Source organism: Primulina tabacum, chromosome 2, assembly GCF_025594145.1.
Source record: "Primulina tabacum isolate GXHZ01 chromosome 2, ASM2559414v2, whole genome shotgun sequence".
NCBI classification, from domain to species: domain Eukaryota; kingdom Viridiplantae; phylum Streptophyta; class Magnoliopsida; order Lamiales; family Gesneriaceae; genus Primulina; species Primulina tabacum.
The window spans coordinates 2137435-2155332 of NC_134551.1; the positions used below are offsets into that span (position 1 = coordinate 2137435).

A 17898-nucleotide genomic window follows, 5' to 3' on the forward strand; every position below is an offset into this window, starting at 1 on the left:
CAAATATATTTCTAATAAATATATTTAAATTAATTTTAATAAATATAAATTATAATTATAAATATTTAATTATCTATCAAATTATTTTAAAAATATTTATAATTATTTTAAAAAATAATAATATTGTAATTATTACTAAACTTTATTTAATATTAACATTCAAAATATTATTGCTATTTAAATTATTAAAGTAAATGCATATTTACAAATGTATTTCTAATAAATATATTTAAACTAATTTTAATAAATGTAAATTATAATTATAAATATTTAATTATCATCTAATTATTTTAAGAATATATATCTGACTAACACTTGGGACACTTTGGTAATTGCAATAAAATTTACAAAATTAATCCATCATTTTAAAATCATACCAAACATTATGTTATTTATCACACCATACTATTAATCCATATATCTCATTTTTTAATCACTCTAATTACTAATCATTTACTTATCACATCACACGTATCAAACGGAATCATACAGGTATTAGGTGGGATTATTAATCATTTTTTTCTTCAGAAAGAGACAACACGATAGATCATATTTTCCAACTTCCGATTTTTCGAGTTTTATAGAAGTGATATAATAAACAAAAGTGATGAATGATAATAATATGATTTGGATACAAAAACTCCACAAGTAGCAATCTCATTTTTTCCCATTGTCTCACCAACTCGCTACAAAAATGAGACAAGATATTATAAATAAATCATACCCTTAAATACTCGTTTGATTCGCTTGATTTTGCATCAATAATCCATCTTTACCACCTTATATCAAATCAAATTTAATCAATCAACCTAAACATATTATTATTATTATTTCACTTTTAATTCAAACATTTTAATAATTGCCCAACTTTTATCACATCAAATGACATCTAATAATCACACAACTTTTAACACATCAAATCACATTCATCCAATTAAACGGCACTTACCATGATCCCAAGTTGGTTACCATCAACTCAAAGTGCTACGCGAGCTTGCTCGTAATTTGTCATGAAGACAAACATATCACGAAAATATTATTAAAGTTTATTTTTTTAAAAAAATCACAAACCTTTTGTGCAGAAGGATCGATAATTTGAAGTATTGAACCATGCTAATCTCATAAATCATCGCATCAAGTTGGATAATTTAATAGTTTGCAAGTATTCATTGCTCTTCTGTCCAGGAACTAATCAAAGCACATCTTCCTCAGAATAGCAGAAAAATATGAAACTCAAAAGACAAGAAAAAGTGCCAACCACAAGAACAAAATTACAGCAAAAGAAGGCTCTTATCAGATTTTGTTGAATGCCACAATATCACAGCTTTGGATGTGCTCGTTGCGAGGCTCGACTGTGAGATACTCCTCAATGAGATTATCAACCGAGACGAGATCATCGACTATGGTAAGCATGATCTGCAGTTTCTTGATTCCATATCCAACAGCTACCAATTTTGCTGCACAAGGGGAGAAAAAGTAAAGCTTCAGACAGAAACTACTAACTTGGTTGTCAGCAGGGGGAAAAAACAATAAACAAAAAATGGCTGGAAATAAAAAATTGAAGAAGTCATACATGCTCCCCACAAGAGACCAGGCATTTCAATGCTCCGAACGGCCTCTTCTAGCTTCTTCATGTCTGTCTCATCATCCCAAGGTTTCACAGTCCATGAGAACAGAGGATTTTCCACCTGGATATCCACATTCAATCAGCAAATCTTGAGAACACTAACGAAAGGAGAAATAACACCAATGAAAGGAGAAAAAATTTATCCGATAATTCAATGTCGTAAACTCCTGTACAAAAAAGTTGACAAAAAAAACTGATCTGCATCATGTGAACAAGAAATGCAACATTTCCTGTTATCTAAGAACCAATTGCAAAACAATTAACCCAGCACAAAATGACCCTATAACAATGATTTTTTATGCTATGCTCGCATAATTTTTGCATTATTCTAAACTCACTCTCTTTCTTTTTAGCGGATTTCTTTGCAGCTGCCTCTCTCTCTTCAGCAGCCTTCTTTTCCTCCTCTGTCTCATCACCAAAGAGATCCAGATCATCATCGTCATCATCACCTCCTGCAGCCTCCTGGAAAAAATTTATATGAAGGCAGAAAAGTGAAACAAGATCCACTAAACTAAAAAATTGAAAATAGATGTGTCATAAGTGTGGAACAGCCCATGCATATCCCAATGGCACCTCCCTCCCACCATCATGCAACACACGTACAGACGTGTAAAGCAAATTCAAAACCCCCTCAAACCCTTTGAAAAAGGCACAAAATCACCTATTGAAAAACCTCCTCGGATCAAAGGTCTCGTGAAAAATTGAGATCACCAGGGGTTTAAGTAATAATTAATAAAGCAATGTTTTACAAAAAAAAAAAGTGTAGGCAGCTTGACGTATCCCAAAGGCACCCCCCTCCCACCATCATGCAACACATGTACAGACATGTAAAGCAAATTCAAAAACCCGTCAAAACCATAGAAAAAGGCACAAAATCACCTCCTGAAAACCTCCTCAAATCAAAGGTCACGTGAAAAAATTGAGATCACTGGGAGTCTAAGTAATAAAGTAAGGTTTTTACCCCCAAAAAAATGTGCAGGCAGCTTATGTCTGAAATTTCAAAGAAACAATCTGATACAAAACTTACAAATGAACAACTTGCAACCAATGCATAGTAATCTAGGTGCAGAGCTCACTAAAGCGCATAGGGGGCCATGGTGAGTGAGGCACAAGCGTAAGGCTTGCCTTATAGAAGTAGGTTGCACTTGGCACAAACTTTTAGAATTCACATATACAAAGTAAATATTTAATAAAATATTACATACCAAAAATATATTTGAATAAATATTGGATGTAGGGCAAGAGAGGATTGTAGCTGGAATTGGATACAACAAATAAAGAAAAATAAGGCAATATTAAACATAGTTGTCAAAAGCGAGCGCCTCAGGCGAAAGGCGCCACCAAGCCAGGACAGACCCTGCACCTGGGGTCATCCCACGCGCAGCGATTCAATAAGTCAAGCTCAGGCACTCGCCTGGACTAGCCTTTGAACTTCACTCAGGCGCGCTTAAAGCGCACCTGAATGAATTTTTTTTAATTACTTGTTTAAAACAAATAGCCCAAACCCAAACCCAAAACTAGCAACCCAACGACCCAAAGCCCCCTTGACAACTATGTCACTAAATGAATTTTGCAACAAACAGAAACTATGGTTCTGTTCTGCGCTGATTATTTTTGAGAAAAACAAAGACAACAACTACTGATGTATGCATACAGGGTTTAGCAAGTGTTATATAGTTATGGGCTTGGATTGATTGGGCTTCAAATAAATTGCTGGACCTGGGTTTCTTTAACATGCACTGGTCACCAGCTCATGTTGTAAAGCTCATGTTTTTTACAACTATGCACCGATGTATATAAGTTTTAAGAGATATTTTAGTTTTCATCGCACTATTTAGATAATCAAAGTAGAGACGTAAAAGAAATCAAAAAGTTTCACGAGATATTGCAAAAGGTTATTATTAAAAGTAGGATCATGATTCAAGAGATTTATTCATCAAATAATAATTAAACTTCTACATGTTTTATTGCATCAAAAACTCATGAGTTGTCTGGATCCTCACTTAGGTGAAATCACAAAGTAAGCCTAAAAATGATATATCAAACTGTAGAAACATATTTATGAAGACCTCATAAATCTATATAACTTTTTCATTACTCACTCATCTTGCTCGTATTCAAAGTTTGCTGTCAAAGCTTTAGCATTTCCTTTTCAATCCCTCAGTTAATTATATAACCAAACGGACTGTTAAAGTCTAAAGGCATCAAACTTCTTAGTGAACAACAGTGGGCACAAAGACAAAGTTCATAATCTTATATTTCTATTAAGCCTTATACCATAATTGTATATATAATTCTATACATAAACAAGGTTAAAAAGCAGCTACCTTGGCTTCAACGGCAGGAGCAGCCTCTGCAGGGGATCGTTGGCCGGAAAGGCTCACTCCGACAGCCTTCCCAGGAAAGCTACACAATTATTCATGTCACAAGCACAAAGAGCAAGTCAACTCAATAGTAGATATCATTAATACCGAGTCATAAACTGCATAAGAAGTCAATCTCAAGGAACTTCAGTGAATTAAAATTCTTGGCGAAAACTAATATGGAGATTAAATGTATTCTCACATTTCAACAAGCTTAAATATCAAAGTAAACAACTTCCCAACCTTTCCAGGCTTCCTCGAACAATTCTGCACAATCTTTTTACGGATTAACAATAGCATCCCAATAATATAGTCATAAGACCAGGAAAATGTCGACCAATCCATACAACTATTCCCGTGTATTAGATACGAAAATTGAATTGTAGAAAACTTCTTGAACGAGTATTAAAATATAATGCTTTCTCCAGAATAACAAAACCTTAAAGCCGAATTGGGCAGTCAGCTTTCGTTTTTTCCTAAGATTAGTAGGACGTCTAATCTTTCAATTGTCCGTTTTCAATTTATTGATGAATCATAGTTCTTAACAAAAAATAACAAATCATAACAATTGAGCGGTTGAAGTACCTGGGGGCCAGCTTTGCCGATATTGTCTCGTACCACTGACTGGCATTGGGGTAAAGATCTCCACTGGGTTTCTCCGAAATTGCAGCGTAAACCTTAACATCATCTTTCGTAAACTTGTCGCTGATACCCACGGACAAACTTACACAGTCAAGCAAAAAATCTAAACGATTTCCACATAAATTGAAAATAAAAGAGGAATATTAACCAGCAGATGTATGATTTTCCGGAGATGAACCCATCGAGGGCCTTGAGGCCGGCTTCCGTGCCCAGATCTGAGAAAGTGACGGCCATTAATGATCAATTTAGAGAGAGATGGGAAGCTCTTGAGACGGCCGAAGGGAGAGAGAGAGAGAGAGAGAGGATATAAGCGAAGGCAGCCGCGGGTTTATATATTGGATTTGATTAAAAGCCCTATATCGGTCATCGAGGATCGAGATAACTTACGGCATGTTTTTTTTTTTTTAAATATCACTCGGTTTGATTTCGATTTTTTTTTAAAAAAATCTAAACTATATTCATTTATATATTAAAAAATATATTTATTGGGTCTTGACTTTAAATTTTTCATTTTGTAATAGGTTTTAAATATATAATACCTGATTTTATTATAGGCCTAGCCTAACAAGAAAACAAATTTCATCATTTCACGATTGAGATTATTTCAATTGAAAAAAACTTGTAATCATCGTTTGAAAAAAATAATTGAAAAGTTTTTTCTTTGATAGCTTATTTTATTAATCGGTTCGATTTGTTAGATGGTAATAAAAAAAATCAATAGGTTCGATTGGCAGTGAAAAAATCGGTTGGCTTGGTTTTGGCAATTTTGGTTCGGTTAGTTCCGGTTATAACTGCTTGCACAACTCTACTCAACCGTGAGACGAATTAATTCGATTTATATAAAAATTAATATTTTGACATAAAAAAATAAAAAAAATTTCCACTAGTTATGTCGCGTCATAGAGCCGTCTTCTAAAATCAATACGTGAACATTCTCATAAATTTTTTTTTATTTTTTCCCTCCGTCTTTATCATTCTAAATTTTAGATTTTTAAATTTTAATTTTCACATTGCTCGCCTAAGTTGTGGGATTTGGATATCGTACAAAAAGAACATATTGAATTAAAACATAAGTAAGTATCTTCTGAGACGATCTAATATATATTTATTTGTAAGACGCATCAACCATGTCTATATCTATAATAAAAAATAATTTTGACATAAAAAACGATTTTTTATGGGTGACTCAAATAAAATATTAGTATCACAAAATTGAACCGTGAGATCTTCTCACATGAGTTTTTGTGTTAAAACATTTAGATAGTAAAATAATCTATAAATTAAATTATTGAACAGACGAGCTTAGAATTGAGGATAATTTTAAATATATACTCCATATATTATATATTGGTATTTACATCAATTATATATTGAGATTTACTATTATATTTGAGATTTCGTATTTGATATATCATAAGATTTTGATAAATTTAATTTTGTATTAATTTTTTTTTGTGATACAAGATTTGATGTGCAAATATTAATATGCATGTAGCATCACTTAATATTGTGTGAGACTTAAATTGGAAACAATAAATATTTTATTATTAGCACGAAACGATGTCTATAAAAGATAAGACAAAAACTTGTGTGAGACGGTCTCACGGGTCGTATTTTGTGAGATAGATATCTTATTTGGATCATCCATGAAAATTATTACGTTTTATGCTAAGATTATTACTTTTTATTGTGAATATTGGTAGGATTGACCCGTCTCATAGATAAAGATTCGTGAAACAATATCACAAAAAACATACTCAAAAGACAATTTAAACTGTGTATATAAAATATATTTTTTAAAAAATATAATTTTCTCTCCAGATTATAATATCTTTATACTTAATATTGTGTGAGACTTAAATTGGAAACAATAAATATTTTATTATTAGCACGAAACGATGTGTATAAAAGATAAGACATAAACTTGTGTGAGATGGTCTCACGGGTCGTATTTTGTGAGACAGGTCTCTTATTTGGGTCATCCATAAAAAATTATTATGTTTTATGCTAAAAGTATTACTTTTTATTGTGAATATCGGTAGGGTTGATCCGTCTCATAGATAAATATTCGTGAGACAATATCACAAGAAACCTACTCAAAAGACAATTTAAATTGTGTATATAAAATATATATTTTAAAAAAATATTTTTTTCTCTCCAGATTATAATATCTTTATACTTAGTATTCGAATTTTGGTTGATCTATATTATTAAGAAAGTAAGAATTCTTACAAGTTACTATTTTTTTTAAAACCATTTTCATGCTTCCAACATTGGAGTCCTTTTTCGTGAAAATTTAGAAATAATAGAAATCAACTAAAAAACCACCACGAAGAACTACCAAAAAATTTAAGATATGGTTATTCTGATTTTTTAAAGATAAATTTTACATAAATTATTAAAATATTTTACAATAAAAAATATATGTAAATTTATATGGTATATATAACACATATTACTCACATCCACCATGTGTGCTCCAACTATTAATGTAAGATAGTGTTAGTGGTTTTTTTTGAAATATTATCATGCTTCTCCACGAGTCGAATATTTGTGACAGTATCGATTTCCAAAATATCAGCTCAAGCGATGATCAACACACACGTGCTATGAATGCACACTCAGAAAATAAAAAACTTAAAAGTATTTACGTGGTTCGGCCACAATACGGCTTACGTCCACGGAAAAAAGTCGCCCTTGCTTTATGGATCTTTCACCATATCAGAGTTTACAAAACAAGATATTGTGCGAACAAGAAATTTCAATCAAGGCTTTTTCCTCTCAATATTTCTAATCTCTCTCAACTCCTGTGTATCTCTGTTCCACTCTATATGGGTGTGAATTCTCTGATGCCGAATTAATGAATGAATCTTCCTCTCTTTCTTTTCTCCTGATTCTCCCACACACACACACACACACACACACGTGTTGCACGAACCAGTAACTACCCCTTTCAATTAGTTAAGAACCGTTAACCTCCATCACTTCTGCCCCTCACACACACGAGACAGAAGCCTATTATGATTCATGGAAAAGGCCAAGCTTTTAGGCACAATTCTAACAGATAGAGGCGGGATTTTGGTTTCCAGACCTTGAAGTTAATCGATTTGCTTTTGATTTACACAATCAAATATACATCCATCCGCATCTCACGACGTACATTGTGGACTGAGACGCCAATTTAGTACCTCATCAAAATGCAATTTCAAGATTGTCGTTAGCCACGTCCACTGACTAAATGAATTGGTACTAGACAATATATATAGATTTGAACAATCACAATAATCGGTACCTGAAATTTTTTAAGACTAATTAAATCTTTATACCCTCTCATACAAGTGTCCACTGCTTAACTTTTTCAACCTTATACGTTTCATAAAGCACCAAAACAGAAGAATATTTCGACCTTAATCTTAAGGGCAATCTTATTGTTGATTCATTCAGTTTGGATTTTGTACAAATAGTGATAATCTTTCTTAGAATGCTGGAAAATCAATATTTCTATCTCAAGTATATGTATAGGTCGAGTTTCAAGTTAAGCTACTGAACTTCGTGCCTTATTTAACTCTTACTATCTAATACTATTAAATTGACTTTATCTTGTTAGTTATTTTCGCTACAACCTCTGAAATATAATTTCATAATGAAGAAAAGAGTCATTGTTATTTTCAGCTATTCAAACTATTTGAATGTTTTGAGCTAGATCGATCTATACAAATACTAGTTCAATTCAAATTAATATAATCAACACAATAACACAGATTGCAGCGTTGATAGAGTTCGGATTTGGTTGTGTGCACTACTATCATGGACATGCAAACCATCTGCACAATACAAGATTTAAGAAAAAATCTAAACTGAAAGTTTAAAGAGTTGTTGTTCACAAATCAAGCAGTTAGCATTCATAAAATTCTGGTTCGATGCATATCCCCAACTTAAAACATTATAAATCCAAGTGCTTGAAAGCTGCGCAGACTGCTTAATTTTATTATACAAACCACAGTGGTAAGATAAAAAAAAAGTGAAATCAAGAATCACCAATATGCTTTGAATTCTTGAATTTCCTTGAAATTCATCCATGGCTGACTGCACAACTTTATTCTACAAACCACAGTAGTGAGATAGAAAGGTAGTGAAATCAAGCATCACCCACATGCTTGAATTCTTGAACTTCCTTGAAGTTCATCCATTGCTTCACCCAAACCTTAGCCTCATACACTTTCTTCTTGCCTCCATCGGTTGCCTCAAGGGTTATGTGGTACATGGTCCCTGCAACTACTTGCTGCTTCACATTCTTTACGTTCTTGAATTCCAACAGTGCGTTCTGAAACCATTACGTTAATCGATTTAAACCAAAGCTGTGTAGCCAAAATTGGATTCATTACGCTAGTTAGGCACATACAACTGATCTTTTTTATAAAGCAATTATTAATTTTAGCTATTGGTGCTCCTAATTTAGCGAGAATTATGTGATGCTTGTTGACATGATTTAGCAGAAGTTTGATTAACCTTCTAATTCCTTTCAAAATCAAATCTGAGGTGCCCTAGCTCAATTATCTCCCATTTTTGCACCAATAGAACACTCTGCTGACGAAGTTCACAGATTTACCAAATAACAATGCGATAAAGGAGGTGATTACGGCCAAACTATCACATTTCCCATCAAAATTTTAAAATGCGCTATTACAATCTTAAACCTAAAAAGGTATATAAAACCCTAAAACCATAATTCTTACAAAAAAAAAAAAAATGAAAACTGTAGGATAAAACGCAAAATTGGGTCACACAAGATGAAAATTCAACGGAAAAAAATCGCAAAAGACAGCAATTTCACACCAAAAACGACCAGAAATTCAGTAAACAAAGAGGAAGGAGAAACCTGCTTCTTGTTGTGCTCTTCAACGGCGAAACGCGCGAGATCTTCGATCTCGATGCTGTTCTGAGATCCTTCACACTGCCGAATAGTTCCCGTAGCCGCCATTTTGCGAAATGCTCTGCCTCTTATCTTCTTCTCTTTTTAACAGATTATAATTATAATAAAATGCTTTGCTTCTTGTGTTGTATCATAGGAAATGGTGGTATTTATAGGAGGGGGGAGAGGTGTGCTGTCCAATGAACTTTGTTTTTCTATACCCAAACGCGCTGGGAAAACGTGGTGCTGCCATTTGCCTCACTTTGCTAGTTAAGTTCCTTCTTCTTTCTTCTTTTTTTAAAAAACATTTTTGGTGGAAAAAAGTCAAATTTTGTAAATGCAAAAGTACTAAATATTCGATGCGGGTATCGATCGCATGCATCTTGAGAATTATATTCAATAATGATAACTTTGATATATATATATATATAAAAAGAGAATTTCCTATCTAATTTAACTATTATCGACTTCGTCGTCGAGATCAAAGACAATCCTGCAAGTTATCGGAAAATTCGGACGCAGAAAAACTATTCTGCTGTCAAATCCAAGGGACAGCATATGGGGCTGTGGGTTTTAACTAAACTTCGTAAATTAAAGCCCAATTTGATTTACAGGCCCAATGGTCGAGTTATGTGGCCCAAAAACTCCAATTTCATTTCCATCTACCAAACAGAAAGCTCACCATATGTCGAGCTTGGCGTTGCAGAGATGGAGGTTTCTGCGAAGAACGAATCGTCGTTGCCGTCGAATGACCTGAAAGCTCTATTCTCTCTCTACTCCAGATATTTATACAACCGCATACGCACCTTGTTCCCCATTTCGATCAACTGCACCAATACTCTTCTTTCAAAAGTTGCCAACATATATGGCTACTCGGGACGAGGTCGCCGGAAGACCTGCCTTCCCCTCCCTTTACCTCCTACCGCTGCTGCTGCTTTACCCGATCGATCTTCCGTGTAAGGTTTTATGATGACTATACATCAATATTCTTCTGTCGATTTTTGGTTGAGCTGATAACATCAAGGTTTTCCACTCGCTAAATGCAGAGCAGTTTTTTTTTGTTTCATTTGCATTTTATATTGAATTATCACCTATTCCTAGTAATTTTTGATAACTGAATTCAGTTGAAGAACAGTGATATTTAAATTGTATCGTGTGAGAATTTGTGTTACCGGAAACTTTCTTGTTCACCAATGCTAGAAAATTATCGAATCTGTAAAACATGTTCTTATATCTGTTAGCTCTGTAAATGGCAGGATCATAGTGGTTGTTTTATATTAGGTCAAATGGAGCAAATGTAATGTGACTGTGTGCGCAAGTGTGGATAATATTTATAATCAACATGCAGTGCTATAACCGAAGGGCATAGAATTTTTCATGTACTGGAAGATATTATAGAGCACACACTTCGAAATTTGCGAAGCATCCAGGAGAATTTAGGATTTTGGCAATCCAAAGCTGAGGTAAGCATGAATAACGTTATTGGCACGGTGGGCACTATTGTTTTGCTTGGGTTACATTTTGTCCTGAGCTTGATGTAACTTCATGTTTCAGAGTTCAGATGTTCAGAAAGCATACTTTATGATTTGTGAACGAGGGCCTTATGCCTTCATTAGTGGTTCTGTTCAACTGATACGTGATTGTGTTGCTGATGGTTCTGGAATGCAAAATCTCTATAGTTCAGCTTCTTCTCATATATCTGAAAGGATACATGTGCTGACCAGTTTGAGATACTTTTTGGCTACGTTTTTGGCTGAGGTTTGTTATTTCTAGATTGAAGGCATTTTTATATTTTCCGTTGAAGTCATTCTTTTTCAGAAGTTCTCCAGTGGTAAACCTTTTGTTGCTTCCTCTGCCAGTGTAGTCATTGAATTTTCTTTTTTAGATAGAAATCTACATTATCAAAATCTAATTGAAATTTTTTCTCTCCCTTATCAAGATAGCAAATTTGAAGATTTCAATTTCGTTTTTGGTGTACTATCTCCTACCATTATCAGAGAAACCTAGGACCTACACCATGCTGATAAAGAACAAAATTAAATTATTTTCCTGTCCACTTTGAATCAATTTAGTTGATATACATTGTTTTTTTTTATCTATTTTTTGGCCATCAAGATATATTTATTATCACCAGTTAAAATTCTTAGGTTTATGTAGAGGTTGACAAAATTGGAGAGGATTTGGTCAAGGATTTGGAAAAATCATTGCCGACGTTATTGGTTGCTATCAATGATATATTTTTTAAACTGGAGGCATCTATCGGTCATTTTCATGCCAATCGTCAGGTACCGGATATGTTTCATTATTGAAATATTGTTTCTCATCTATTCCTTGTGCGGATCTGTTGTATGTGTCACACATCTGATAGATAATAAAAGATTTATCAAATTAAGGATTTCCAATTTTTTCCTGTGACTGTGCATGCAGAGTGGCTCATCTGTTGATGGTTGCTTTTCTGTCCCTCTGATGTTTACAAAACTTCCAGAAGTAAACCAAGAAGGTTCTCAGTGGACAGATTGTGAGACAAGAGATGCAATAAACTTGATTTATGAGAATCTACACAGATTGAACTCTTATTTATCGGTGCTTGTAAGAGTTATTCCATAAATGTTTTGCTGATGTGAATAATACTTAGTCGTGTTCATCTTTTAATTGGTTCTTGATCTCCAATATTCTGTTGCAAGCAGACACCATCTTCTAGGACTTAATGTATGATGCTAACTGACAAATTATTTTTAGTCTGCAAGTTAATGTAATGCTATATTTTAGGTGGTATTGCTATACTCTTGACCTGAGGAAACAATTACCATAGGATTTTGAATTTTGAAATTGTTATTGAATTATTCAAATAATTGTTGTATGCATCAGAACTTGAAAGTTTAGAAGTGAGTTACAAATAGTCTGGTTTCATATCTATATATGAATAAAGATGGCGTATGGTGCCTAAACTTGTTCCTGCCGCCATATCAGCAGCATTATCCATTCAGACAGACTAAGATGCGGCATGGTAACATTTTGTTAAATGTCCACATTCGCTGGATGTTAAATCTCCCACATCGGCTGGATTAAGTCATTTGGGCAATCTTCCCCCTTGAACTAGCTTTTAGGATTGAGTTAGGTCAAGTCTCAATCTTGACATATTATCAGAGCTCAGACCCACCATTATGTGTTGGACTGCCCTGTAAGCCACCCGATCTTTTATAATTTATGCTCCAGATATTCAATCCTAGGCGTGAGGGATTGTGTTAAATGTATCATATCGGCTGAATTAAGTTCTTGGAAGCTGTATATATAGATTTGGACAATCTTCACCCCTTGATCTAGTTTTTGTGATTGAGTTAGGTCAAAATTTCAATCTTTAGCACATTTGAACTGATTCTAGCACAAGTCCTTTGAAATCATAATGTAAAAGTTTCCTTGCAATATCATTGGGAGTGAGTAGCTTGTAGACATGAGGGTATAAAATATTTCTCGCATTCTTATTGGAAGTTAATAGCTTGTCAACTTACAAATGCATACAATTCGATCCAACTAGGTTTCAAAACACTCCAAGCCGAAGAAAGTAACTATGTACTGGATGCGATATAGCTGTGGGGCATTGGGCTTTTCTTTTTGTTCCATATGGATTCTACGCCACAGTAAGTTGATGGGAAGCTCTGACATTGACAATTGGATTCGTGAGGCAACTGATTCTACCATAAGCTTTTGGAAAGATCATGTGGAGCAACCGGTAAGATTTGTTGAAGGGCCTCCACCTTAGTATTGCTGATATCTCTTCTTTGCTAAATGCAGGATGAACTGTTGGATATGCTTCCTTTCCCCAATTTTTAGTGGTGCTGATGTTTCTGAATGAGTTTTGGTTCAAATTTTTTTCAAACTTTGGCCTGTTACAAAAATGCAGGTCTCGCACCTCCAGAACAAGAATCTGGCAGATAAAGAGAAATAATTTTCTAGTCGAGTTCAGTTATGAATGTGCTATGATTTAAGTTATCTGTCAAGAATATTGGAGTGATCGATGACTTTGGATGTAAGATTAAGTAATGGATGGAGCATGGCCAATCATAAATTTTTTAGTATCATGGATTGTGATGCTTTGGTAGAGTGTTTACGCATAGGATTGAAGCTGACTATAATGTAACTCAATCTTATGATGATGCTTGTTGTTGCATTAAATGGAATGCAATGTGATTTACATTGACACAGGGAGTGAATACAACAATTGAAAATATGACGAGACTTTGTTGTTATGGAGAAAAAAGGCTCTGTTGTGAAGTGATCATATGAAAAACACAATCCATAAATGCCATTTGTGTGTCTATGGGTAGTGAAATTGTTGTATATTCTATTCTGAGGCTGCCGTTTATTCTTTATCTGCACATTAAATTGCCAGTTTCACATTGCATGTCCCTTAGTTGCTTTTGCTATCAAAAGTCACTTTTTGTTTGTTTTTCTTTTTCCTTTTTTGGGTGGTTAATTACTGGTGTTCATTTCCATCCTTCTAATTTTTACACAATTCTAAATTCAATTTTTGCTTTACATTTTAAAATTAGATTCTTTCTATAAGAGACGAGCTTTTTGAGACCTTCAGAAAAAGGCAAAAAGGTGTGATGGAACGTGCAGAGGTTCAATTGACTGCTGACTCTCTACATAGGTAGCTGATTGAATACTTAGTAGCCATTGAGATGAATTTCTGCTATCAGGTTTTCTGATGTTACAGCTACATCCTAATTCCCTTATTGAAAGTGTTTGGATTCGCAATAATTTTACAAAATGTTTTATCAAGATGCTCCCATCCAAGTTGAATTGTTTTTTGTTATATTTATCTACTCAACTTTGTTAGACTGTTTTTCTTGTGCGAGAGATTTGTTTTTATGCGGCATGGGGCTTTTTCACATTACAGTGCATGTGTAATTTCATCAATCGCATTGCTATGCATGAGGGTTTGGGATTCTCAGATAGAGCTGCAGAACCCTGTTGCCATCCTCTTTTTTACTATGCTGTTTTTAGCATGAATCTGATGTTTTTAGCATGAATCTGATTTTGTCCGACCTTCATGGTTTATTTATTGCATTAATCATTATGCCATCCAAACATTTTCACTTTTGACCTACATCCACTTGTACTTGCTTTCTGTTTACAGAATGTTGCTAGCTTTCAGTGAGCAGACAGTTGGAAAAAAGTTTCCGAAGAATGCTTCTGATCAAGAAATGCTTGAGATTGTAATGACAAGGTAAAATTTCCTTGTGGTCTGTGAAAATGTTTATTATTATGGCTTTAAACTATGGTGTTCCTTGCTAGAAACATTTTCCACAACACGCTCTGATTTTGTACAGGCAGAACTTGGAAAATTTGTCATATATTTTTTATTTTTATTTTTGAGGTGTGTGTAAACTTTAATTGCTTGACTCCAATTTTGAGACATTATTGTGTTGTAAAGCAAGTGTACAGATTATGTCACCATTATGTCAAAAATCTATTTTATGAATAGAATAGCCTAAATGTTTTATTTAATTTTTTCTCATCAATGTTGAGCAATAACACGCTGCGTCAGCATAGGTTTCAATATTGTCTCTTCTAATATTTTGAGCCTACTGTTTTTTTTAATAAGTTGTAGATTTTTCTCAATTACCTACTGGTTTATGGTTTGTGTTCCAGTAACTATTATTTTGAATATTTTTGTTGTCAAACAAACTTTTTAGAGAGTACTCAAGCTGTTTTATAAATATTCATGAACATTTATTTATAAAACATGAGAATGCACATCACTTGAGCTTGAAAACTTGTGATTTGCAAAATTTGAAATGAACGGTACTGACCTGACTACTTAATAGCATCTGTAATAAGCATTTCGAAGAAGATTCAAGTAAAAGAACTAGTGGTAGTTCATATGTGATCTGAATTCAGCAATATCATCCAGCATTTGCCTAGAAAAGTTGAAAGTTTCTTTTTTATTGATGTGGTCATCACAATGACAATGTGATAATGGTGTCTTTACCTTGTAACTTTTTGTATCTGTGCATGTCCACAAGCATTCAGAAATTTGCTTTATGTTGTATTTGTTGGAGACCGTTTGCTGCTGAATGAAATACTAAAGGACTTGAAAATTTTATTATTCAGGTATGAGAAAGAACTTATGCATCCAATCCAGGGACTTGTGGGTGGAGAGCTTGTCCGCGCTCTTCTATCCAGGTCTGATACCTGATTTTAGTGGCAAACAGTAGTTATTGTTTTGTTGCATGATATGACTTTCTTCTTTACAATAGGTCCAGAAGCTAAAATTGGACATTGACGAGTGAGTTAAACTGATATCTTTTAAATAATGTTTGGCTGCTTGAAAGTTGTCCCTTATATATGTTTTTATGACAGAGCAATGCTTGAGCTTGACCAGATCTTGAGAGCCAACGAAATTAACTTTGCAATTTTAGCTGCATTACCGGCTTTTTTTCTCTCCCTCATTCTAGCCATGTTGGTGCGTGCATGGTTTAAAAAGGTAAATAATTTACTCTAATGCAGTAAGACTTATTCCAATTTTGTATCCGGAAATTATTATCAGGTTGCTCACTTGATTATATGCTTTTCCCCTAATAAAACTATATAAATGCATATGTTTTCAGAATAACTCTTCTTTAGTTAACGCATGGCAGCATAAGTAAAAAAACATTGGAAGAATTATCATATGCATGTTGTGTATGAGAACTGAAATGATACTTTTTAGTAATTTGATTTTTTATTGTCTTGTATTAGGACACTAGAGCTGAAGGTAGAGGAAGAGTTGCTCGTATTCAGAGAAGGCTACTGCTAGTGGAAATTGAGAGAGCTATTGTGCAGCTTCAGCGTTGCGAAGATCAAGGATTAGTATGTATTTTCATCATTGACTGTTACACTTCCTAACACATTTGCTTACTCAGCAGAATAATTTAACAAACTATAGTTTTATTTTAGAGCAAACACGGCAGATCAAGGTCTTTCCAAACCAACAAATTACTTGTATTTCATGAAATCAAACATGAGTATTTTCCATACACTGAACGTGTATTTACGATATCTACCTGACGATATAATTGGAGCCTACTCCTTTAAGATAACTTTCCTTGCGTCACTTCTAATAATGATAATGCTCACTATGGGACATATACAAATATTCTTTCTTACATGTTTATAAGAATAAGATACATCTAGCTGGAATTTTAATTAAATTTTTTGTCTTGCATATCACATTTATGGAGGTGTTTGGCTGTTTGCACCTGCTTGTAAGGGAAGTCACATATTGCATTAGAATAGTTTCTGCCAGAATTTTTTGTGTTATGCCTTTAGTTACAATGTGACGCTCAAATTTCAAAGCATTCATAATTCAATTATCTATAGGTGCTGGAAGTACTTCTAAAGTATTATTGATGAATTTTATAGGAAAAAGATGCTAAATGCATGTATGGTCTGGTGTTGTATTTTCTTGATTCCCTACACTGTGCAGTGGAGAGGCAGGCAAAATCCACTGGTGAATGGATATGGTCAGTTTCCTTTAGACCTCAGTTTTGCGTGATATCCCCAGATCTTTCTCTAACACGTTATCGTTGAAATGGTTGATCTTCTTTCTTTTTGCATTTTCATAATTTGTAAGATAAGTAGAGGAAAGAAATGAAGGGGAGAGGGAGCTTAGCGGGACTGATTGGTTTGTTGACTAATAGCTAACCTTATGTTGTTATCTCCTCAGTTTGAGAAAGGACATTGTTGATTTGGCAAATCCAGGTCTTCAAACTGGGTATAAGCTCAATATTATGTCGCAGTTGAAGGGTGTGTATGACTGCTTGCTTCCATCCTCTATACGCCAGTGATTTTACAAGATGCCATGAGAATCCTGCTCAGTTCAAATGGATGCGGTTAACATTTGGATAAAGTTTTGTTGCCTCATCGGTCTTTTAAATTATTGTACCGTTAGGACATTGAGTTCACTTAAAATGCATGCACATGATTCTCGGCGAAATTTTGTTGTCATGTTTGTATCGTTTTTAAGGTTTTTGAAACATTCCATGGCCATCTTAGCTTCATTGAGTTAGAATTAGAGGGTGTTCGTTGTCTACATTTAGATATACACCTTGCAATGTCTAGTATCGTTTGTTTGGAAATTCTTCTTGTTATAGTAACAGGTTAATTAGAAACTTTTAATCACGTGAACAAAATTTATTCTAAAATATAGGTCTTTTAGCCTTGCTTACCTGATTTTGAATTTGAAATACGATCTTGAGTAGATCACTTGTGAGACGGTTTTACGAATTTTTATCTGTGAGATATGTCAATTTTATCGATATTCACAATAAAAATTAACTATTAGCATAAAAAGTAATATTATTTCATGG

The 17898-nt window shown here is 33.9% G+C and overlaps 3 protein-coding genes across 3 annotated transcripts; 1 reads left to right on the forward strand and 2 right to left on the reverse strand.

Moving 5' to 3' along the window:
- Positions 1-1091: 1091 nt before the first annotated feature.
- Positions 1092-4952, reverse strand: LOC142524245 (elongation factor 1-beta 2-like). Its single transcript, XM_075628137.1, is given in 7 exon segments — positions 1092-1457; positions 1574-1661; positions 1663-1688; positions 1966-2089; positions 3955-4033; positions 4576-4695; positions 4781-4952. Coding segments are annotated over 7 exon segments (687 nt in total). The 5' UTR covers positions 4867-4952; the 3' UTR covers positions 1092-1293.
- A 3519-nt stretch (positions 4953-8471) lies between these two features.
- LOC142524253 (cysteine proteinase inhibitor-like) lies at positions 8472-9735 on the reverse strand. Its single transcript, XM_075628149.1, has 2 exons — positions 9512-9735; positions 8472-8956 (listed from the first exon to the last, which is right to left on the reverse strand). Exons 1-2 carry the CDS (start codon positions 9611-9613, stop codon positions 8771-8773), a joined length of 288 nt encoding a protein of 95 aa, XP_075484264.1. The 5' UTR covers positions 9614-9735; the 3' UTR covers positions 8472-8770.
- A 333-nt stretch (positions 9736-10068) lies between these two features.
- Positions 10069-17667, forward strand: LOC142524260 (protein DGS1, mitochondrial-like). The gene is given in 14 exon segments (XM_075628158.1): positions 10069-10500; positions 10893-11007; positions 11099-11302; positions 11692-11829; positions 11972-12133; positions 13080-13274; positions 14095-14195; positions 14685-14774; positions 15662-15761; positions 15808-15836; positions 15911-16034; positions 16289-16399; positions 16952-17052; positions 17256-17667. Coding segments are annotated over 14 exon segments (1989 nt in total). The 5' UTR covers positions 10069-10102; the 3' UTR covers positions 17377-17667.
- Positions 17668-17898: the final 231 nt, after the last annotated feature.